This window comes from Aythya fuligula, chromosome Z, assembly GCF_009819795.1.
Source record: "Aythya fuligula isolate bAytFul2 chromosome Z, bAytFul2.pri, whole genome shotgun sequence".
NCBI classification, from domain to species: Eukaryota; Metazoa; Chordata; class Aves; order Anseriformes; family Anatidae; genus Aythya; species Aythya fuligula.
The window spans coordinates 530,724-554,092 of record NC_045593.1 but is presented as its reverse complement, the minus strand read 5'-3'; the positions used below and the strand labels follow the sequence as shown (position 1 = coordinate 554,092).

The window sequence follows — 23,369 nt, the reverse complement described above, 5'->3', positions numbered from 1 at the left end:
GCTGCTTGGCAGTTTGTTTTCAAAGACACAATATGAAATGTAGCTGCAATTTTATGTAAAGAAAAGTTGCAATTCCAGGCATGGAATTATAATGCCAGTTTCATGCTCTAACACACACATCCTTCAGTTTCACATTGAACAGAAATCAGTTGCACAAGGATAAGTAGCTCTGCAGAGAACTCTTGGCTCTTCTGTGCTTTCAGTAGTCCAAAACCAAGAAGTTCTGTGGTAAAGCATAAAAATTTGGTTTAAAAAAATATCCTGAGTTTGTTTAAAACAACAACACCAACAAAAATGTGCAATCATTTGGATAAGAAACCTCTCCCCAAGAGTGTAGTACATCAGCTTGCTTCTCGAGCTTCTCTAACTTCCGTGACAGCGTTGCCCAGGACTGCATCCAATGGCGCTCGCTTTTTCCGTATGCTGCGTCCAGAGGCAATAAGATCAGCGTATCCTCGTTGGTGGGAGAAAGCATAAGCAGAACGACGGCTGGATACCCCTCGGCGAAAAGCACTCTGCCTCCTCTTCCACTGTTCTTCCTCTGCCATGTATTTCTTACGGTTTTTCTGAATCTTCACGCATGCAAAGACAAATTAGTTTATGGATTGAAAGGGAAACAACATGTTTTCATTTTGCATTTACTTTCTTGGGAAATAATCTGATAGGCTTTATTAAAAAAAACAAACAACAAATAAAAACCAAAGAAAACCAGAAACCGTTTAATAGGAGTGTTTTCTTGTTTAAATTTGATTGTTTGAAACAAGAGTATACAAGGTTATATATCAAAGTTTCTGAAGGACTTACTGTATCACTTTGTACTTCATTATTTTCATTTATCTTTGAAATGTCTTTCATTAAAGTGAACTGAAGATGCTTCTACTGAAAGCTATTACTGTGCTTGCATGCTGATACTTATTTAATACCTTTTTAAACAACTGTGTTTCAGAGTCTGTTACTCCGTTACATACATCATAACCCTCCCTGTGCAGTTTGCCAGCTCAAGGCAAAAGAGAAGCAAACCAAAATTGGCCCCTACACCCTGGTATGTAATAAAGACACTCCAACACAGTCCAAATAAAAAGCAGAATACCATCAGTAGCTTCAAAGCAGGTTTCTGTGGTTTTACAAAGAAAAATGCTGGGCCAAGACAAAGGCTAAATTAGCCCACGCTGAACTGTGTGCTGAGCTTTTACATGTAGCTCTGCATTACACAGAAGTACGCGAGGAAGCCCCGGGAAATAAGCACACATCAAAGCAGGGATCTGCACGGGACGGCAGAACGCCACGGCAGCGTTTGTCATGCGGCTAGAGGCAGGCCTGGCCTGGCCGCTGGAGAGCCCAGCTGCCACGCTCCCTGGCCTGGGATCTTATTTGTTTCCAGTATCAGTACCAATACCGGTGCCTGTAGGTAAACATGTGCCGAAAATAACATAAACCTTTACTCACTCGGTCACTTTCCGAAGGCCAAATTGTCATTGATAAGAAACGCTGTGCCACCACGGGAAGTAAGCAGACAGCGATCGTTAAAACCATGGTCAGCCAGAGGTATGGCTGTCTCAGAGCATTTGGAGCAGTTCCTAGGGATAGCAAGAGGATATTTAGATGTAAGACAACATATGAAAGATCTATCTCTAGGAAAATTAGGAAGTTCACTATTCCTAAAAATAAATGTTTTCCAAATGGCTGCTCCTCGCACCTCCCTGGACTTCCAACAAAATCCCAAGGAGCTGATAGCAGCATTTGGCTCTATCTTGCTTCGGGCTTTTACCTTCCACTGATCAGAGCAACCTGGCAAACAAACACCCTGCAAGGTCATCACATTCTCTTTACTTCAAAGCTGCCCCACCAATTTTACCTTAGTTTTCATTTGCAAACACCTCCTGCTGGATAGCATCAATTTCCAGCTTGTTTTCATTGAAAGAAATGAAATATTCTAGGTAAGCTGGCCTCAAACATAACAAAATCCTTCCTTGGAAATATATTTGTATTTAGCATCATTTCCTTTCACAGGCATTAGTTCGTGCCACGACATTTTGGCAGTGGTTCTGCTCAAGTTGCATTGCTTTGTAAAAATGTTCTTGGGAGACAGAAACAAGACACACAAAACACAAGGGCTGACCTGTGAACTGAAAAGCAGAAGGAAAGAGAACATGGATCCCAGCACTGTGTAAGTCAAATGTGATACCGAAGTAAATTGCAATACTCCCAAACACTGAGAAGGCATTAACAAAAGTCCAGTAAGATGTATCCAAACCAATCTGAAAGGAAACAAAAACTCCACATGAGTTCATTAATTCAAAACCAGATCACTATCAGGACAAACATTGTGGTCAGGTAATCTCTTACCCAGTTACATTTCATTCTGAAAGAGTGTCGACAGAGAAGAGAGGTGGAAATAAAGTAGAAAATTTTGCAAATTGTTATGTTTTTAGACATATTTATAAATTTTATAAATATTTATAAATATTTATAAAAATTTAAATATATATATAAATATATATATATATAAATATTTATAAAAATTTATAAATATTTATAAATTTAAAATATTTATAAATTTTATTATTATTTATAAACATGGCCAGAAGTTGTTTTCAGAGCAAGAGACATCAGGAAGCTAAGCCTACTTGCCTGAAGGTTGACAACAAATACAAGAGAAGATGCTGCTGTGATGGCAAATGACTGATAATCTGAAGGTGCTTCTCCGTCTTGTCCCATAGTTTGAAGGTAAGCTCCGTATGGTATGAAGAAGATTATCAGTGATGTTATAGCTCCATGAAGCAAACTTAAAAAGAATTTCTTGTAGTTAAAAAGTAAATCTTTCTGTCCCAAAACATACAGTCTAGGGAACCGAAGACTCAATTTGTCGCTCACGTCCTTAATAAAGGAAAAAAAAATAAAAAATTGCTGCAATTTCTTGTTCTCAGTGTGAACCTTGGAATAGTAAGAAATTCAACTATATAATGCACCAAAGGGAATGGCAGATTCCTTTTTCTTTTCAACCAGCAGCATGGGCAGCCAACTTTCCAGAGTAATGCATACAACTGGGACGAACCAAGACTAGAGGACATCTCTTACAAAGCTGTCACATACCCCATTTTCAGGACTTAATGGTCTTCTCCAGCCTAAGTGATTCTATGCTTCTAGGTTCTTAGCCCATTGTTTGCACAGACAAGACCATCTGCAGTTGTGTCACTCGTTACAGCTACGTATTGTTTTGGAGTCTTTCCCTGTGCTGTGAATTAGCAGACTAGGGCTATCATCACACATCCTGACTTTTAGTCTCTAACATATACTCAAGTGAGAGCTTAACTTGGTACTGAATTTATTTCTTAAGTTTTACTACAAAAGTAAACAGAGGCATTGATTTGCCTGATCAGCTTGTATGGAAAAACAAGCAAAGAAGGCCAAAAGGACTTGTTCTGTTGAATTAAAACAAATGCTGCACACCAAGACTTCCCATCAAGTACAGTCATTCAAAATTGTTCATTTCCTGCATCTTCAGGTCAGAAGGGTACACAAGGAGTACCTTTTCCATTAATAAAGCCGCCCGTTTCTGTGCTGTGTGTGATAGCATAGAACAGCAGGTACTGAGAAGTATTTTCTAGCAAACAACACTAGCACTGAAGACCTCTGAATTGATTCACTTTGGGTATTTCAGTAAGCCTCTGCTTATTGTCTTTTGTTACCTCACATCCTGCATAGGACTACATTCAAAAAGGATGCCTTGTACATAAAACAAAGCAACCAGTTTCAGTGTAATTTAAGACTTGATTCTAACTGCCTCTGAATTCATCTGTTGTCAACAACGTGGAGAGTACCTGGTCAAACAAGCCAACCAGCAGAACCGGCAGACTGGAGTACAATACATTGTACAGTGTGATGAACCAGTCTTCATATGCTGTCTGAAACAGAAGAATTTAAGTCCATAATGATTACCTTTTGATTTCACCTTTTCCTCCTAATTCCTGAGAAAATTTGTGTGCTCCGTTAAGCATTAAATTACCTGTCTCTGTTTACCCAAAAGGCAAGAAACACCCTAGGTCAAAACGCTGTTAAAACCATTTCTAGCATGTATTAAGCTTCCCGCTCCTTACAAACCATCACCACCACCTGACCTGAAGCACTATTGAAACTGAACACCACACGGGGTGTCAGCCTGGTTTATAGCCGCATTTGTGACTGTGATGAGCACTCACACACAAGTTGGGGAACCCTGGTTTCTTCTCTTTTGTTTTGTCCTAAGCATCCATAATTTCCACCACAGAAAATGTTATTAACCTCAGGCAGGGATGCTTGTCTGTGACTATGGCCCTGATGCTCCATGCTGGACCATGCAATTACATCTTCCTGTGTTTTGCTTCTGCCCATGGAGATGCATCTCATCCCCTGAAGTCTTTCTGGCACACAGATAAGCACAACCTTTCAACACTATGTGAACTTCAAGCAGTGCCATTTACAACGAGCACATTTCGAGCCAGCAGTTCAAGATTAAAAATATAAATAAAATTGTTTTGGTTTCTTATTGATAGATAAATGCACCATCTTGCTTCACCTATGAATATTTAAACAGCGTAGTTAAGAAAGGTTTCCCAAACCACTATTTAACAATCCCTTCCTCCCTCCCTCCCTCTACAATCATGATATTGACTGTAACTGCTCTGAAATCATAACCAACTGCTTTGCTTATAAGTAACTAGCTTAGTAGTTATAATCAATTCTCCTGCAGAAATTACTGATGTTAAGTTTGGGTTCCCATCACTTCCCAGGTTAAGCTTTTGCTATTCTGCGCCGATGAAAAGGAAGACCTGCCCGTTAATAAATAGTAGACAAGACCATGCCTTCTTACCTGGGCAGAAAAGCCATTAAAGAACGAATACCAGATATGGACTAGTGTAAAAGCAAAGTTTTTGTAGAAAAAATATCTTAGGAACTTGCACATCCTAATGTACGACCATCGTCCGTGGACCAGCAGCAGTCTTTGGAGGTAGCGGAATTGCCCAAAAGAGTAGTCGCTTGACATGACAGCTTGCATCCCTTCTTGGCCGCTGATTCCAACTCCAATGTGGGCAGCTAAGGTAACAAACAAAGACCACACACACTGTATTAAACAAAGGGAGAGCAACAACATGACCGAGGGCAAATCTTTCACCAGTTCCTTTTCTCTGCTTCTCGCTTTCCTGCCCCATTTTATTTCTGTGTACAGCACAAAAGCTTCATTAAAGATTAACACAACAGTGCACACTCCCCTCCTTGCCCTGTTATTTACTGCTCACGTTTTCACTGGTATTTGGGTTCTCTCTCCGTGCTTGTTCCATCTGAATGGCTACTGGGAAATTTGACTGAGGTGAGAAGTAAGTGATGAGACAGAGCAAGCAAAACCCCTGAACAAGCTGGTCAGGCAGTTTACAGATACAGACTTCCTAGCATAAACCATCTCCAAGAAGTTTGTTTTTCAATGGGTTTCCTCAGCAAGTGTTTCAAAGAATGCCAGTTGCAATACAGCAGGCTAATGCCTCCAAGCAAGGGACACCTATGCTCTTGTTTTGTCTTTATATTACATTTGGAACCCCCAACATGGTAACAGACATAATTCAAGACCCCTCTCGGGGAATGTCTACACAAAAAGCTAAAATCACCAAAACCCACTAACCATTTCATAAAGGGCTTCCTCAAAAAGGGACAGCGCAGGCATAGAAGGTAACAAGGACGCAAGAAATGTTAATGTAGGTAATGAAACAGATGGTACAGTCTTCTTAACAAACAGAAATAGCGAGGAGATCGTGGAAGAACTCCCAGAAGAGATGTTTCCTACCGAGAGAAGTCTTACAGCTGCCTTACTTTTAATCATGTTCACATCATTGGCACCGTCCCCAATAGCCAGAGTAATAGCTTTCTTGTATTTCTTCACAAGCTCAACCACCATGGCTTTTTGTTTCGGAGTCACTCGGCAGCAGATCACAGCCTTGCATTCGCATGCCAAATCAACAAAGTTCTTCTGCTGCTGCTCTTTGTAAGCTTCAGCCTTTCTTCTCTTCTCAATTTGCTTTTGTTTCTCTTCTGCTGTTCTGGGGAATTTCAGTTTAAGTTTCTTTTTCTTCTTTTTCTTCTCCAGCAGGATTTCATTCTGTGTAACAAAAACGTTATGTTCCCTTTTACACCATTTAAAATAGCACTCCAAGAGCTGCCTATACACACTACACACTTAACTTCATTATATCCCATTTATAGCATTTTAACTAAATGCTCGTGCAGAGGAGTGAACAAACAGCCATGGAAACAATGAAAAGAACATATCTGGTGGGGTTAACAAAATCAAAATGCTTGTATTCAGTGTCACAGCACTCCTTGCAGAGTACAAAGGAATATTTCTTCTGGTGGCGGCAGCTAATTCACTTTTGAAAAACATTCTGATATTGAAACTTGCCTCTTTCTATAGGAAGCATGACCACGCTCAGCAAAGGTGGAAGTTTTCTATAAATACCCAAGCGAACTCTGGGGCAGTACCTCTGGAACAGCGGGTAGCAGTAGCAGACCTGTGATTTTACCCGATGCTCCTGCTAGATAACTTCGAGAGCTTTCCAGCCTGCTTCCTATGCCTGACACACAATAGCGTTTCTTTATACAGAATAAAGGCTTAGAGCTGGAATGCTGAATGCGGCAGACGGTGTGGAGCTCTTCACTGGACTTTCTCCTTGTCAGCTGTCTGTAAAAGCAGCCTGCCAACAGGGTGGGTAATAGTCACTGAATTACTGCTAGCCACTTCTGCCAAAAGCTCTTTTCTGCTTTCTAAGCTCCTATAAGAGAGCACTATACTGCAGGACGGAGCAGAAAACTTGTCTTTTGTTTCTACACTTTCACTTCCATCTTTCATTTCAAGCATGATTTCTTTGCCTACACAGAAGCCATGAATCGTCTGCAGCTGGCAGTCATCTCCTTCCCTTTCTCATTTTTTTCCATTAGACTGGCATCCTCATGAAAAATAAACACTCTGAAAATCAGGCTGTGCTTTTGCAGAGGTTTGGTTTTACTTTGATGGCAGCTACCACGGTGATTTGAAAAGCCAAAGACATTACTTTCTTTACCGAGGCCTATTTTCAACCTTAAAAACTAAAAATATTTTTGAACATAAATATCAAACAGAGATGGTCAAGTGGTGGCACAAGGGCCAAAGAATTTTTGTTGACTGGTTTGGCAAAGCAGACAAATGAATGGAGTGAAGGACACTGTGACATGGTAGTACCCCCCAAATCTCAAATACACAGGAGCACAGGAGATCCTCCTTTCTACATACCAACCAGGAGCCAGTGATTATTAAAGCACGATCTCTACTACCCTGAAAGAAGGGCTCATTCATTCTTAGAGAGGAATGTGTACTCGATCCAGCTCTGTTCCTCTGGTTTTCCAACCTCGTTTGAAGAAGAGCACTGGAAAGAAATTTTTCATTACAGAAAAACCAAGGATAAACTTTAAACTAAGATAAAGTTTGTGTATGTGGTGCTTAGAGACATAATTTATTGGTGAACTCAGTAATGTCAGTCTGATGATCAGACTTGATGATCTTAGGGGTCTTTTCCAACCTAAATGACTATATGATTCAACGATTCTATGTATCAGTCCCAGACTACAATAAAAATATTACAATACAGCTAGCAACACTTATTTTTCCAAGAAACTTAGAAAACTTTAATTTTAAAAGTCATTTCTTCAGAATCATAAAGAAAATGCATCTCCTCAATATCGATGTTTTCCCCACAAAGGTTGCCAGTTTTTAATCAGTTGCACTCCAAAGCACACGGAACTTAATTCCATTTTTTGAACTACAAATTTAATGTCAACAGTTGTTGACCTAGAACTTAAAACCTTCTCCAAATAGGGTATCACCACCTTTACCCACAGTGAAGATGTTGCTTTGTAAAATTACAATTCCAGGAAAAGCCAAGAAACAGACAGCATACAGCCAAACAACAGCCAGCAAATGCTCCTCAGGCACAGAAGAACCATTGTGGGATAAACCAATGTTACTGCTGGGATAATTTTAAAAATTGAACATTTTTAACTCCTACACAGAAATTCTTTGTGCTTTTCACTTGCCTGATATCTTCTCCATAGCAGATTGTTGTCTCATCTGTTAAGAGGTCGCAAGAAAATCCAATATTTTCAGCAGTTTCTAAAATTAAAAAAATACAGAGGAAAGTATCGACTTAAAGTTCAGTCCCGAGTAACTACTGGGGGCAGCCAGAAGTACAGGAAGTCTTCTTAAGTAATTTTTGAAGTTACATTTCAGCATGGCATGTTCCCTTTCACCACCACATAGCATGGAGGAACAGGACAAATAAATCTTAGTACACAGAAGCTGGGGGGAATGCTTCTTTATTATTTCCCATAGAATAACAGCGTCCTATATGCAACGCTGATCTGGCTGCACCTCTATCCATGTTGTAGGACCTGGATTTCATTGTAAAAAGACAAGTTTGGCATGTAAGTGTTCTGCCCTAAGAGCCAAGCAAGCATGGTGGCATTAAAGTTTTGTTGTGTTTTTTGTTGTTGTTTTTTTAAAGCAAATTGTTCTTCATTTGCTTTGCACTGGGAAAAACAGGATCTGGGTATTTCCCTATAGAAGACAACCACTAAATCAGTCAGCTACATTAATCTATTGGAGGAACAGAAGTTACCCAGAAGCCCACCCAGTAATTCTGGATTGGGAACAGCTGGCATGAACTTCTGCACATTGTAGAAAGTCTTCCAGTTTTGATTTAGATGCACTTTCATGCTGTGCTTTTCTAGAAAACGTGTTTCACTACAAGTCTGCATCTGTCCCGGTTTATCTTCTAGCTGTTACAGTGTTTTTGCTAGCTCTTTGGCTGTAAACAAACTTACCTTTTTTGTCACCAGTAAGCACCCAGATTTTAATATCTGCTTTTGAAAGTTTGGAAATAGTTTCTGGAACTCCATCCTGTAGTTTGTCTTCGATAGCTGTTGCACCAAGGAGCTGGGAGATATTTCAAACACAGGTATTCAGTAAGATAAACATCTATAGAAAACTGATTCATTTACAGTAGAGAACAATGCTATTTTGGCTATGTCTTCAAGCCAAGGTACAACTCAGGATAAGAATTCAGTAAAGATAATGCCTCATATATAAAAGTCACTGCACTGAAATACATCTACTAAAATATCAGAAGATAAATTGTTAGAAATCAGACAACTCAAGTTTTCTATAGCTTCTGCATGTTATTAATGATCAAAATTTTCTTCAAAGGATAACAAACCCTCTGACATAGAAAAGCTGCATCATGGTGTGGATGCTAGAACTAATCTGGGCTTGAAAGGTGTAGTAGCAACTTCAGAGGCTTTTTTGTTTGTTTGTTTGTTAACAATGTATTTGTAATACATGTACAACTACTGACATCCTGAAATGAACCTGTAAATTAAAGAATAACAGGGAAGAACAGGATGATTGGGCTGGGGGAAAGCAAAAAACATATTATTGGAGAATAATACATTTCCTTTCATTCTTTTCAACTTGCTCTAGAATTTGTCTTGGTCTTAAAGCCAATAAAATACTGAAAAGATCTAAAGCAAAAAGTCTATAGACAAGGATAATTTATTTTCAGAAAGATCTGTTTCTTCTTACATAAGAATAAAAGTACACTAAAAATTTAAAGCTTGACTTACAATCAAGTTTTTTTCTATTTCCTCATATACTTTGTCCAGAGCTTCATCACGATTAGTTGTAGCTACACTGGCCTCCATGAACTTTTTATTCCATGCTTCAAATTCATCATCACTAATGTCTTTGTAGCAGAGGCAGAGTGTTCTAAGAGTTTCATTTGCAAACACCTGAAAAATGAAGAAAAAAAAACAACACATATGCACAAAAAACTCTTTGTTTTGAAACCAAACATCAAAGTTACAATCAGAAGCATTACACAGGTCTGATAAAACAAGTGACTGCACAATAAATATTGAGCATTTCAGAAATAACAAAAAGTAAATTATAACTTGCAAGGCAGTCTAAATTGAAAGGCAGTCTGAGGAGGTGACAAATAGAACAGATTTTAGTGACCTGGAATACTCATAAAAAAAAACAAACAAAAAAGCAATAGACAAAATGTAAGTTCACTTCTCCTGCAAAGATCATGCATTTTTAAAATGTGCATGATGACCTAACGTTGCTCTTATTATTTCTCAGGTTTGGGATAATGTGTAAAGCCATTTATAGGGCTGCATTTGTTTAATAGCTTACCAAAAGGACATAAATGAAATTAGATTATGGTCAGAAATAAATTTAATATGTGATTGTAAGAACAGAATATAAAATGCAAACATACATCTAGTGCTTCTTCTGTAGCTTCTCTCTTTACATTCCTTGGGTGCAATCGTTCATAAATTACTGTATCAGCTCCTTTACAATACAGCCTTATATTTCCATTGGAGTCTCTTACTGTAGAGTGTAATACGAGAGGTGGGACAAAAAGTTAGAGTACATTTAAACAAAGGAATAGTTTCAGATTAGATTCTTCAGTGTACTGCTGTTAGCTGCCAAAGCTACATGACCACGTTTCTTTGTAGTCCCTCATCCCTGAAATTATTTATAACACATTCTACATTCCTAGTTCTTACAAAAAACATAAAACTAATTTATTTTGGGGAATAAGGGGAATGAATTAACTTTGTAAAATTTCTTCAAGCTTCTACTAAAGGAACCACAGATCATCTTCAGCAGAGGCCGCATCTGAGCACCAGGACTGGTAAGAAAACACATTTGCACCTCATTACAAAGCCTCTATTTTGCTATCCAGATCTATGTGCAGTAAAATCTATCATAGGAGTGTGTGTCACACAGCCATTCCACCTAGGAAATGCAAGCAACCTATCCTATAAAAGGTCTTATAAATTAGAGGTTGTTTGTAGTCAACTTACCAATGACAGACATTCGTTTTCTATCGCTGTTGAAATCCAAGATAGCAAGGACATCATAGGTTTTTTCAATCCCCATTTCACTTATCGTGATGGTATTTTGTGTTCGTGAGAGAAAAACGTAGCCAAAGTTTCTGGCTGCCGTAACCAAGGCCCCTTCGTCTGGGGAGGCCGCCTGGTAATTGATCTGACCTGCATTGTTGACACAGTGAAAAGGAAAGAAAGCCAGGGTACACCTGAGCATTACAGGGGCACTCAGACCCCACAGCTCAAAACTTAACACCCATTCTTTGCAATTGACAGGGGGACACACAATGCCACGTCCTCTCCCTTTCTGAAGTGGGGTCCAACACACTGCTGCAGCACCCAACAGCAGTGCCATCAGAGGAGAAGGACTAGGGACTCCCCCTTCCCATCAGGTGTACTTTCCAAATGCACTAAGACGCTGAACCTCTTCTTTCCATGTATAAAGGCTTACTACTCTGTCTCAAGACAAATGTAACTTAAATATCTTAATTTCTTAGCATTTTTATTTAAGCATTTCCAAAGGAAGTTTTAAAAAAACACCAGCAACAACAACAACAGCAAAAAATCAAAAATCCTTGGCCAAAAACACCAACATAGTGGAAATAACCCCAAAAACATCAGCAGGAAGAGCACAAAGGGACAGGAAACTGCTGGTTTCACAAAGATCTCACAAAGATGCAAGTAAAGCAGTGTTACTCTTTTCTTGTGTCGAGCATATCTTATTTATCTTTCAACCTTACTTTCCACATGAATTCTTCAATACCCATTCACCTTCAAATTCAGTTCCTGTCACACTTCTGTTATTCACTTTTGTTACCTGCTGCTGATATTCTTAGGACAGACATACAGTTTGTGTACAGCTATGGGCTGTGCTTCGTGGAGTAAGTGAATGAGATCTTCATGCTGAAAATGCTTGTTTATCCACACTGAAAACAAGTTTCCAAAAGTGTTTCCATTTTCACATTTGTGTGTGGAACCAGAGACTTTACTAGTATCATATTCATTTTATTTGAGGTTTATGCTTTGGAGATTTTAAAGACATATTTGAATAGATAGAAGATCAGTAACAGGAAACACAAGCCCTCTGTATAAGCTGTTCCACTACCTTTCTAGATCTGTTGTTACTCAAGATGCACGTTAGTCAAAACTGGAACCATCATAAAGACAACCCTCCTTATGTAAACAGGTAAATTGAGTACAGGAAATGGCACAGGAACTTGCTTTTGTTTAACTTAAAAGAACAACCTAGCACTCTTCCTTATTTATGGGATCTGCATTAGTGCCGGACCTCTCTTGTGTAACTGGACTTCAATTGCTGTTTCCCCTTACACAAGAGAAAAAAAATGATACTCACCATCAGAAACATCGACCATGACTGTGTGACAAATAGCAAGCAGAAGAAAGAACTTTTGGATTTCTGGGTCCTTTCTGGACTTTATTTGCTCTATCAGGTAGTGATCATAGAACAAGAACTTTCCATCTGCGTACATGTTCCAGCTGAAATCCACTTGCTGCTTAGAAAACAGAAGAGAGAGTTTGGGTTATCTCATGTGCAATTCTTCAAGCCTACCTGCATCCCTTCATACCTTGGCACGGCAACGTTCCCTACAAACTGCAAGGACTTCTCTGCCAGGTCAGACCAACCTACCTCCGGGTGGCTCGGGAGCTGCCCTGCTCCATCGCGGCAGTCTCCTGCAATGCAAGCACCATCAGTTGGAAGGCACGGGGCAGAAAACCAAAGGTTTTTACAACTCATTCACAAAGTCAACAGTATATAGAATATTTACATCTATCACACTAGAACGTCTCTGATTAAAAAAAAAAAAAAGGCAAATTCATTCATAGCAGCAGTACCTTTGTGTCTTGTCGGGTGTAACTGTCTATGCCAGTGATACCAAACCAAAAATAAGAAAAGGAAAATGTGGTGGAATTGTCCTAAAACATCCATCTTGTTTTAACAGAGCTTTTACTGTCAGAAGTTCCTCTTCTCTCTTCAGAGGTATGATGTTTAAGAAGCATACAGTATTAGCACATTGCTCTTTGTTGTTTGAACTGACCAAACGATAGCTCGGTTTGGAGCACATCACTGTGTATTCCAAACACTGAAGTCCAGACAAGTTTGGAAATGGATGTAACTAACATTAAACTGAAAAGCTGCTGCTCTTATTGCACTTTCTTATTGATTTCTAGGTTCATTTCCAGAAATGTTCCCAGAGCATTTCTACGAAACGCAAAGCATTCTGTAAATCACTCATTTCTGACTTTTATACTGTGAAGTTTCCACTCAACTCCACCCATTTCCCCTTTTTAAAGCTGAAAACAATGGGAAAACTCCAACCATTCAGTTTTACCAGAGCTTTGCTCAATGCCAGGGCTATATTGTGGAAGCTCAGTTGAAAGTAAGAAGACTCATGCACCTGATTTCAAACCAGCATTAATGTTCCTCCCCTTCGGCGGGAGGGTGCAACCTGCAAGCACTCCTGTTTCCCTGCAGATCTCTGCAAACACTTCTGCAAGTTTCTCCTGGCAGACAGAGATCACGGCACACAAACACGCTGCAGGGCAGGGCGGGCTGGACCAGGGCTGTGCCATGCCCCCAGGGACCAGCATTGCACCTGCGGCCAGCTGGGTAGAGGGTAGAGGGCCATCCCCCATGGATGGAGCACCCAGCACCACTGCCATCCACAAAAAGGACCCCTGGTACTGGGATGCTTTGGCATTTGCTATAGAAATCAAAGCTGGTTGATGCCGTGGGGTGCAGCAGCATGGCAAAGACTTACCATATCTTTGGCCATTTATGCAACATTTTTTAAATGTCATGATGTTCTGCGTGAGCGTTCCTGTCTTATCAGAGAAGATGTAGTGGATCTGCCCCAGCTGCTCATTCAGCGTGGTGGTTCTGGCCTTCGCGGCCGTGTCCTTCTCAGAGTAATACATTTGCAGGTCCCAGTTTATAAAATAGCTTTGGCCCAAACGAATCACTTCAACACTAAATGAAATAAAACAAAAGTTCTTACTCCCGGCTGTATGTCAAAGCAATGACATTTTATCAGCGTATTACAGAGCACCATCGCCCCTAGACAGGCGTCTCAAACTAACATCAGACCACACAGCTCAGCTTCAACAGCTGGGAAGAGTCTTTACGGCCTGATCAAGCCGAAAGTATTGATGATGATGCTCCCATAACAAATCGGAATCCCACTTGGGAACAGCATTTATGTCTAGGAATTTTTTTTCCTTAGTCAAAGTATAAAGTGTATATGCTTAATACTGTAAGGAAAGCTTGATATCTTTGAATTCTGAGTCAAAAATCTTTGGGTGATGATTTTATATGAAAATGATACATAACGGATCACTCTTTTCTAAAATCCCAGTGAAGAGGGTGAGTATATCCAACATCTTTTCAGTAAGACAAAGCAGTGTGCTTTCCCATCCGCTGGGAAGCTGCATCTGTTACCACCAATGGAAAATTAAGTTAGCTCACCATTAATTCTAAAGTTCAGTAATTCAACTCTATGACCAGTTTAGCTGTTGAAAGGCCAAGGTATTTACTTACCTCACATAGAGGGAAATGGGAACCATGGTGTTCAGAACAATGATATATCCCCAGAAGTTAAGGAAGCCGCGATACGGAGGACTGTAGTCTTCAGCGTCGTAGAGGTACCAGGAGGAGTTGCCGATCTGCTGCTCCCAGTAAGTGTGCCCGATGGCAAGGCCAGCCGACAGCAGGATGAGGACCAGAAAAATCTGCAGTGTACACAGAGAGGCCTGTCAGACACTTCAGGAATGTTTGCTAGGAGTAACTCTGAAATCTCCATGTACCAAAAAGAATATTACATGTATTTTTAAGTAAAAAGAAGGGGAGCAAATCTTTCCCACAAAATAGTCTCATCAAATAATCAGGGTTCTAATTTTAGTTTATGTCCCAAGCACAGTTTTTTGTTTTTACATGTGCTTAAGCAGGCAGTGAGTAGGGCACATGAATGTGCTTGGAGCAAGGGCAGAACCGCAGTCATGCTGCCACAGATGCCTCTGCCTGCCTGCAGTCCAGCTCTTTTTTTCCTCTTTCAGCACTTCTCAGGTGCTGAACAGAGCTCAGGACCAGGACCCAGGTCCTCAAGGCTCTCTCCAGCAGCTCAGAGCAGACCAGAAGCACCTACAACACTGCTTTTGGAGCACACTCCTGCTCTGCGTTGGCTGCCCAACATCTGAAGTTAAGGATCACAGATTCCACCAACAGCAAGGCACCTTTTTAGATTCCTTCCCCTACTGCATTCCAACCCAAAACAAAGTAGAAACATACTTCCTATAGCAAAACAAACAAACAAACAAACAAACACTCTTCTAAATTTGCATTCACTCTATTCACTTAAAAGTGAACTCAAACATCTGAATTTTATAGAAAACGTCTTACAGTATAAACCATGTAATTCATAAGGGAGTCAATTTTTGTCCTTTTAAATTTTGTCTTTCCACTATTTTTCATTATTTTTGTATCAGCACCTAAAAATAAAGAAAAAAATAAAAATGTAATACATTAACAAGTATTAATATTAGTATTTTACAAACCTGGGACATAAAATATAGTCAAATTTCATAAGAGAAAGACACATTTTCCCTTCTAAAGGCACACTTCTAGTGAGTAAATGTTACATGTTCATTTGTTCATTTCATAAATACCTGCAAATATGACAACTCCATGGCAGAAGTCTGTATTCCTAATTTTACATCCACGTAGTAAGATCTTATCAGCATCTAACGCATAACTCATGTTTCTCCAGAATAATGTTCCTGTGAACTTATCCAGTCTGTTATTAGGTTCTTCACATTCAATCAGACCTAAATTTTCAGGAGAGTATGTTTAATATACAACAGTTAAATAAAAACGGATCAATTTGTACCCACCATACAAGTTATTTTACTTTGTGGAAATTTGTTGTTGTTGTTTTGTACGATTGTTCTAAACAAACCATGTATGTGAGATTTGGTGTGTACAAATAGTCAGTGCTGTGTTGCTGGCTTTTTAAAAATGGCTTCTTGGGTGGACTTTCACTTTCCAGACTGAAATAGAAGAAATAATTCATTTCTGCACCATGATCATTACACACAGCATTTACTGGCAAATCAGATGCTTTTCTTGTCCAAGTTTCTTTTAATATTTCTCAAGTTTTAACAACAGCCTGCCTACAAGAGCAAGCCTCTCGCTGGATGTCTCTAGGATGAACACAGTGAGACAAATCTCATGAAATAAGCTGCTACTTGTTCAGATATCTGTGAATATTTCAGCTAAAAAAGAGACCTGTTTCTTTGACTCTTAGAACTTGCCCTATTCTTACTGTGTACTTTATGATTGGTCATTTTTTGTTTCCAACCCCAAACTGAGCTCATTCTAAAATTCTGGTTCATGCTGCACTTAGAATCATCTAAACTCTGCTTCAGACATAAGTAAACAAATATATAGGTGTAAATGGCAACATAAATGCTGATCGCTACAGAGGAACACAGAACGACACTCTGAGGCCCAAACAGCAGTGTCTCCAATCCTGTACCGTCTGTAGTCAGGGAAGAGAAGCACAGGAAGAGGCACACCAAAACCCCAACAGCAAACATATTTTCCAAAGAAAACAGGCAGGCAAATGCTAATAAAGGGTCCTGTCCTACCTACTCAGTGCGTCATATCTCATTCATGGCAAAGGTCTTATCCTCAGATTGGCTGTATTTTGCTCAGCAGCAGTTTCCTTGTGCAACTTGCCAATGCTGCCTTGTGACAAAAGCTATGAAGCCACTAACTCCAGTGTCACAAGAACCATTAGCAGTGTCTCAAACCACACCTGTGTTTTATTTACTTGTACTGTAAACTGTTTGAGCAGCGTTTGAATAGCTGTAACAATAAAAATGCAACTGTACAAACCATTAAAGTCCGCCATTGCACTTTCTTCTTGAAGATACTTGTCTGTTACCTCCAGTGCCATTTTGAATTTTAAGTTAGTCTCACTAAAAAGAAAGGATAAAAAGGTCATTTTATTGAAAACATTGATACAGGAAAGAAGTTTGAACAAAATTAAACAGTACACCATAGACACCAACCTCCCACCTGGAAGCAACGAGCTGAGCTATGCATTTGCATGGATGAGAAACATTCATGAATAACAGGACTAGTTCTTGCACTGCTCGGTTGCTTCTCCTCACAAATGAAACCTGACACAGTAGCATCCCTGTACTTAGAAAAGTGAGGGTGCTCAGAAATACTGTTTTTCTAAAGCAATATTTAAGTTTGATTAATGGTTATTTTAAAACACGATTTAATAACTGACATTGTTGAAAATTCCAACTGAGAACAAACATTTGCAATATAAGCAGATCCTTCTTCTGCATGATTAATTATTGTTTTTAAGATCACTAAAAGCTGAGTGAGTAAGTAGTTATTTATTCAGAAAAACTATCATTTCAGTTAATTTAGGTGCAGTTCATATCACTACAGCCTTTTGTAAAATAAAAGTCAGCGCTACCTCTTCTGACAACGTGAACTAAAGCAACACTTACAACGCAATTGTGACAGAGACACTGAGATTTACCATTCTTAAGCAGTTTCTTAGAAAAACTTCCACAGAAAACATGGATTTTTATTTTTTTATTTTTTAATTTTCTCACTCTAACTTAGAGAGCTTAGAATAATAGAAAAGACCCAGTTGGAAGAGACCTCTGGCAATCAACAGTCCAACGTCCAGTCAGAAGCAGGACCTTAGACAAGGTTATCCAGGGCTCCATCAAGCCAAGCCTTCATTGTTTCCAGCAAGGGAGGTGTTCCCACCTCTCTGGGCAACTTATTCCAGTGGTAAAAATTCTTCACCATGAGAACAACCATTCTTAAATCCAAACAGAATTTCTTCCGAAGTAACGCATCCATTGCTTTTGTTGTCCTGTTGTCCTGTCAATGTGCGTCCTCGTGTACAGGGCATCTTTGCTGTAACCATGAATATCGCAAGGCTGTGATTAAATTACCCTTCACTTCTCCAGGCTGAATAAATCCGGCTCCTGCACCCTTTCTTAGCGTACCAGGTACTCCAATGCTTCAACTATCTTGGCACTCCAGTGGATCCTCACCAGATTTTAATGTTCCTTGAATTGTGGGGATCAAAAACTGCACACAGCTTTCCAGGTGTGGCTTAACAAATGCCAGGTAGCATGGAACAACTCGATCTGCTGGTTTGATAGTGGGCCTGAAGAAGTCCAGGACAGTTTGCCACTGCTGCAAGGGTGCACTGCTGTCTTGCTTGCTGTCCACAAGAACTCCCCTTTTTTTTTCTTTTTTTTTTTCTCTTTTTTTTGTGGGACACCATATCAAATATTTTCATAAAATCAAGGTAAATGACATCTTCTGCTACAGAATGGACTCCATATCCAATGAGCAAGGTATTTCAATACACAAAGCAACAGCCAGGTTGGTCAAGCACAATGTTAATCCTTGTTGGCTTTCCCCAGTCAAATTCTTGTTCTTCATGTACCTGGACACAGGTTCCATGAGGGCCTGCTCCACAGTTTTTCCAGGGACTGAGGTGAGGCAGACTAGTCCATAGTTTTCTTAATGTCATTTTGGCCCTTGTTAGTAGAAGGGTGTGATACTTGCTGTGTTTGAAGCCTCTGGGATTTCCCTGGATCTCTGTGATCTTTTGAAGATGATTGACAGTGGCTTACATGCAGAATGATGTCAGCCAGCTCTTATCACGTTCAGATGTATCTTCTCAAATCTGTTGGGGACAATTTGTACAGATGGTCCCTAATTGGACCATCACATACTACCAGTTGTTTGCCATTCAGTTCACCATTGCTTCTCGACATAGGGACTCAGGGGCTGGCCTTATCCATGAAGACTAAGACAAAACAACTAATTGCACCCTTACCCTGACAATAACTGTATTACTTTACATTAGCTTACTTCTGAAATAAACACTTATTGATCTTTTACCAGGAAGCCAAAAATAAATCTAAGAAATCCTTAAGTAGAACCTTACCCATCTAGTTCAGCTGTCTCTACATAGCAGAGACTGTTTGGTTCTGAGCTGGATAGCAGCAAAATATCAGCCTAGTGAAACAAATAAATAAGCAGCAAATAAATCCAAGTCAAGATTTGTACAGAATTCTGTAGAAACATAAAACAAACATATCTAAAGCACTTACAGGAACGAAAGTATTTTTCTTCAGACGAATGATATCACCAACTTTAATATCTTTCCATTTTGTGTTTTTGAACCTAATATCAAGATAGTTTAATGATTATTACTATTTAATCTAGAACATTATACAATCTATACATCTTGAAATATTAAACTTTCCTTAGTATGAAGACATTACATCTTGGTAAGATGTGGTTTTTTTTTGGTTTTGGGAACTGCAGTTTAGCTGGGAATCTAAAACTTAGAAGACAACCTACCTCTGCTCTTTCCTGTTCACCCATATATGAATTTCTGTCCAACTCTCCAAGCAAGTTGCTCTTAGCACAGATTTACTGCCACAGAACTAAGTTTAAATGACTCCTTCAGGCATTTCTCTTCTGTTTCCAATTAGGTTTTCACACAGACGTATGGAACAGTAGAGAACAAAAAGCTGAACTTTCCCTGTCATCTACAGTTCATGATCTGTGATGAAGCTTTGTACCAAAAGCAACAAACTTTACTTACTAAGTTAAGAAGTGAACGGTACAAACCTTCCATCCCTGATGACTTCACATGTCCTGTTATTAACCTCATTGTCCATCTTGTGACGGGCCTGAAAACCAGGAGCAGAGAATGTACTCCCCACTGCATGTCACAGCTGAAGAACAACACTGTTTTCTTTTGCTTTTATTATTAACAGAACACGTTGCTTACTATGTCATCCACTAGGTCTTTGACTGCAGTTATTCCCAGGACCAAGAGTAAGGGCACCAGCGTTGTATACCATGACAGGGTAGATATTTGAGGAATTGCCTGTCAGAGACAAAGAGTATCAGCTCAATATGGGATTGCTATCAAACTCAATTCAGAAACATTAAGGACTGGGGCAGTTAAAACATAAAAAATAAAACCAACACATCAGAGAGAGAATTTTAAGACAGGTTGTGAAGATGAAAAAATCTCGGGGGGAGATTTTGACTGTGCTGCTGTACCTCAGCGCTGTTTTCTCTTTAACAACTGTTAATTGCTCATATTTTCTGTTGGTGCTTCTGGTTCATGAATGGGACTTGAAGGCCATCATATTTTACAGAGTAATAGCCAAAAGAAATACCTTGTCCTCAAAAAATTCATAAACTCTGCAACTAGCTCATCTTAGCTAATACAAAGCTAGGGTAGGCTGATACGGATTTCTGTTAAGATGTGCTTAGTTTCTCTAACAGTTCAGCTGCAGTCCCTTACGCAGCAACCTGCAATTTCCTAACAGGATAGCAATGAACGGTTTCATAAGTAGTATTCAGCTCAGTACATTAGCACCTCAAACTCACTTCCCTGTTAGTATTCTCTCTTTATAAACTACGCCTTACCTGCAAAATGAGAAGGACCAGGAAATAGAAGTTGGCTGCTCTTTTAAACTGCTCAAACAGATTCAGCGGTAAAAATGTGATGGGGTTGTACTTGTATGTCTTAATCGCATTTCCCTGTTGAAGAAACCAAATGTCATTCACAACACACGGAAAGTATTTTTATAGGAAATCTTTCCTATAAACTTTGCTAGAGCTGTACCCATCGTCAACAGTTTCAAACGGGTCACTGTCTTAATGAAACCAGACAAAAAGGTCTGCACTGACATTAACACACTCCAAAAAGCACCTCACACTTCCACCCTGGCTACAGCAAGGACTACAGGGCATCACAGAGTCACTGTGTGGAAAGGAGACAGCCTGGCCCAGGTGAGTGACACAGCGCACATGGCACTGCCAAAAGGGCACGAAGAAGGGGGGGAACAGGGGGGACTTCAGTGCTCTCCCTGTCCTATGCAGTGTTCTCTCTGGTGCATGTCAGTTTTATTTGCTACATACACAGTATCACTAATAGGGATACAATTGGTCTCAGATGTCAAACCACAAACAATGCATCCAGACACAAAGGACTTTTAATCAGACTTGTTCAGGAGGGACAATGTGAGACCCAGCAGAGGTTAACTTGATAAGTGGCAGCCCCTACCTAGTTGAAGCATAAAGGACTTCCATTTTAATAATGGATCCAACTGTAGAAGTTTTACTATTAAATGTTCATAGTCATGCATGAAATAACCCAAACTGCCTCACATCCACCAGGCAGAAACCACAGCAGATGCAAGGAAACCACAGAGGCCAACACATCACGGATAAAGCCAGGCAGTCCACACACAACCACAAAGTCCAATCCTCTGTCACTCACAACCAGCACCACATACTAGCACAAAAGCTTACGTACTTCGCAAAATTAAAAAATTAGGATCAAAAAAAAATTACTGAGCCTTTTGTCTTGATAATTGATATTTTTTTAAAAAAAGTTGCCTTGATCATAATTAGGTGGATTTGGAATGACACTGTTTAAATGAACATTCCCAATGGTCTACTAGCCTCCGTCTAGCTTTATCAGGATATTGCTTAATGCTTAATGTATAAGACTTCTTATACAAAAGATGACACCTTTCTGGATGTTTGCAACAGCTGTAGTTGAGCAGATAAAACTCAGAATATGGACTGAGGACACCTGGCTTCTAATTCCCTATCTCATCTTAAGCAAGTCTTTTGATACTTTGTTTTTCCATTCACAAAGCCAAAGTCAATTACATTTCTCTACCTTTGCTGGAAATCCTAAGGAAGTGTTATTAGTGGTTTTTAGATGAGTCAAAAATGGTTGGAAAGATCTTATTGACATTAAGAAAGCATTCACCCTGACAGGTACTATAATCACATAATTAAGATAAAGAAAACTTACCGCATATTTGCTTTTTTTGAAGCACAGAAGTATTGTTCTCTTAAACTGGGGTTGCTCATAGAAGTGTTGATCATTTGCTTTAACTTGCCAGCTGCAGTCTGGAAGAGTCAAGGTGAAAATGGGTCAACATCTGATTGCTGTAAACATGAGGAAGCCAATCTGCCTTCCCTTTTTTTCAAATGCCATATTTGTAAGGTACTTTCAATTGAAACAAGACTGGTACCTGCTTTTCTTATTACAGTGTCTAAGAAAGGGTTTTCAAGAAATGTCCAGCTTATTTGTCTTTACTAGCAATTAAAATATAATCTCAGCAAGGAAGAAGCAAAATAACAATTTGGAAGTTCTATGAGAAATTGAAAACTTAGAGGAACATTTAGTCAGGCTGAATTCCCTCCTTTCCCCTCTTCCAGTTTGCTTTTGCTAACACCTGTGAAGCACTCAGCACCCAAAACAGTCTTTTTTTAAAATGGAAAGATTCACCCATCTTTTGAAAAAAAATAAAATCCTATCACCACATCATGCAATGACTTTCTTTTGCAACCGTAAGCAAAAACCTGAAGCACTCATTTTATTTCTTCAACCATCCTAACATCCTAACAAACCATCCATCTCCACATTAAGGCCCCTTATCATTTAGAAATATATGGAAACAACCCACTAAACACACAAAATAGGCTTATACTGGATCAAATGTCCAGGTGATGGGGAAGACAAGTTAACTGAAGTTCTGTTCAAGCAGCTCTCAGACCGCGGGTTACGTACATCTAGCACCTGCCTTAATTAACATGAGGTCACCAAGCACATCATTAGTTGTATGCAACAGGCAGTGGCACAGAACTCTGGTTGCGGACTGGAATTACGTTGATTTTCATACTGGTATTTGATAGAATGAATTGCTACCAATCGCTCCTTCAGACACTTGGATAAGCCATTCCAAGTCCTGTCTGACAGATGAGCCACAAAAAGCAAATCGATCTACACACGGCTCAGCATCAGTACTGAGAATCATTTGCTACCCCAAGCAAGTTTCTAACGTAGCAGTACCTTTTCTCAGTGTCTCTCGGCTCTCCTCAGTGCCTCTGTTGGTTTGGGCTTGTTCTGACTCGACCCCAGGCTGCCGGCTGTCCAGCTCATCCTCCGTGTCGTCGTCGCTGTAGGGCACCTCCTCATCGTTAGGCTGCGAATCCTCATCGAAGGTGGTCTCCGAATCCCGTTCCGAGATCATGCCTCTAGCACCCTGCAAACATTTTGTAAAGGTTCAGGAGCGGAGCTATCACAGCAAGAACTGCAAACCATGTCCCCAGAATGTCGCTCTGTCAATACCAGCCAGCGAAACCCACGTTTGAAACCGGTTTCCCTGGACGAGCTTAGAGCGCAGGCTTGGTTTGGAAGTAGGGACCGAAGTCACGTGGCAGTTACGTTCACAGCAAGTCCCTCATTACCGTTGTGCTGTGTGTAATTAGGCACACTCACACGGCAGCCCAAGGAACACCCTGCAGT

The 23,369-nt window shown here is 39.8% G+C and overlaps 1 protein-coding gene across 1 annotated transcript; it reads right to left on the bottom strand.

Moving 5' to 3' along the window:
* Positions 1 to 341: 341 nt before the first annotated feature.
* Positions 342 to 23,094, bottom strand: ATP8B1 (ATPase phospholipid transporting 8B1). The gene is made up of 27 exons (XM_032205513.1): positions 22,914 to 23,094; positions 21,870 to 21,967; positions 20,468 to 20,581; positions 19,818 to 19,916; positions 19,655 to 19,716; positions 19,129 to 19,201; positions 18,963 to 19,033; positions 16,862 to 16,944; positions 15,631 to 15,789; positions 15,365 to 15,453; positions 14,507 to 14,697; positions 13,731 to 13,939; positions 12,599 to 12,642; positions 12,305 to 12,461; positions 10,927 to 11,115; positions 10,335 to 10,447; positions 9,679 to 9,843; positions 8,881 to 8,992; positions 8,095 to 8,170; positions 7,295 to 7,427; positions 5,842 to 6,127; positions 4,850 to 5,073; positions 3,822 to 3,905; positions 2,632 to 2,877; positions 2,120 to 2,258; positions 1,447 to 1,577; positions 342 to 572 (listed from the first exon to the last, which is right to left on the bottom strand). The coding sequence occupies exons 1-27, from the start codon at positions 23,092 to 23,094 to the stop codon at positions 342 to 344; spliced, it is 3,759 nt and encodes a 1,252-aa protein (XP_032061404.1).
* Positions 23,095 to 23,369: the final 275 nt, after the last annotated feature.

Excerpts from the sequence above, each read along its gene's own strand:
- ATP8B1 (XM_032205513.1), bottom strand. The coding sequence starts at position 23,094 with ATGATCTCGGAACGGGATTCGGAGACCACCTTCGATGAGGATTCGCAG. Across the intron at positions 11,116-12,304 it reads CATGGTCGATGTTTCTGATG|GTCAGATCAATTACCAGGCG; the intron begins GTGAGTATCATT and ends TCAACAATGCAG. Across the intron at positions 7,428-8,094 it reads TGCTATGGAGAAGATATCAG|TGCTCTTCTTCAAACGAGGT; the intron begins GCAAGTGAAAAG and ends ATTTCTTTCCAG.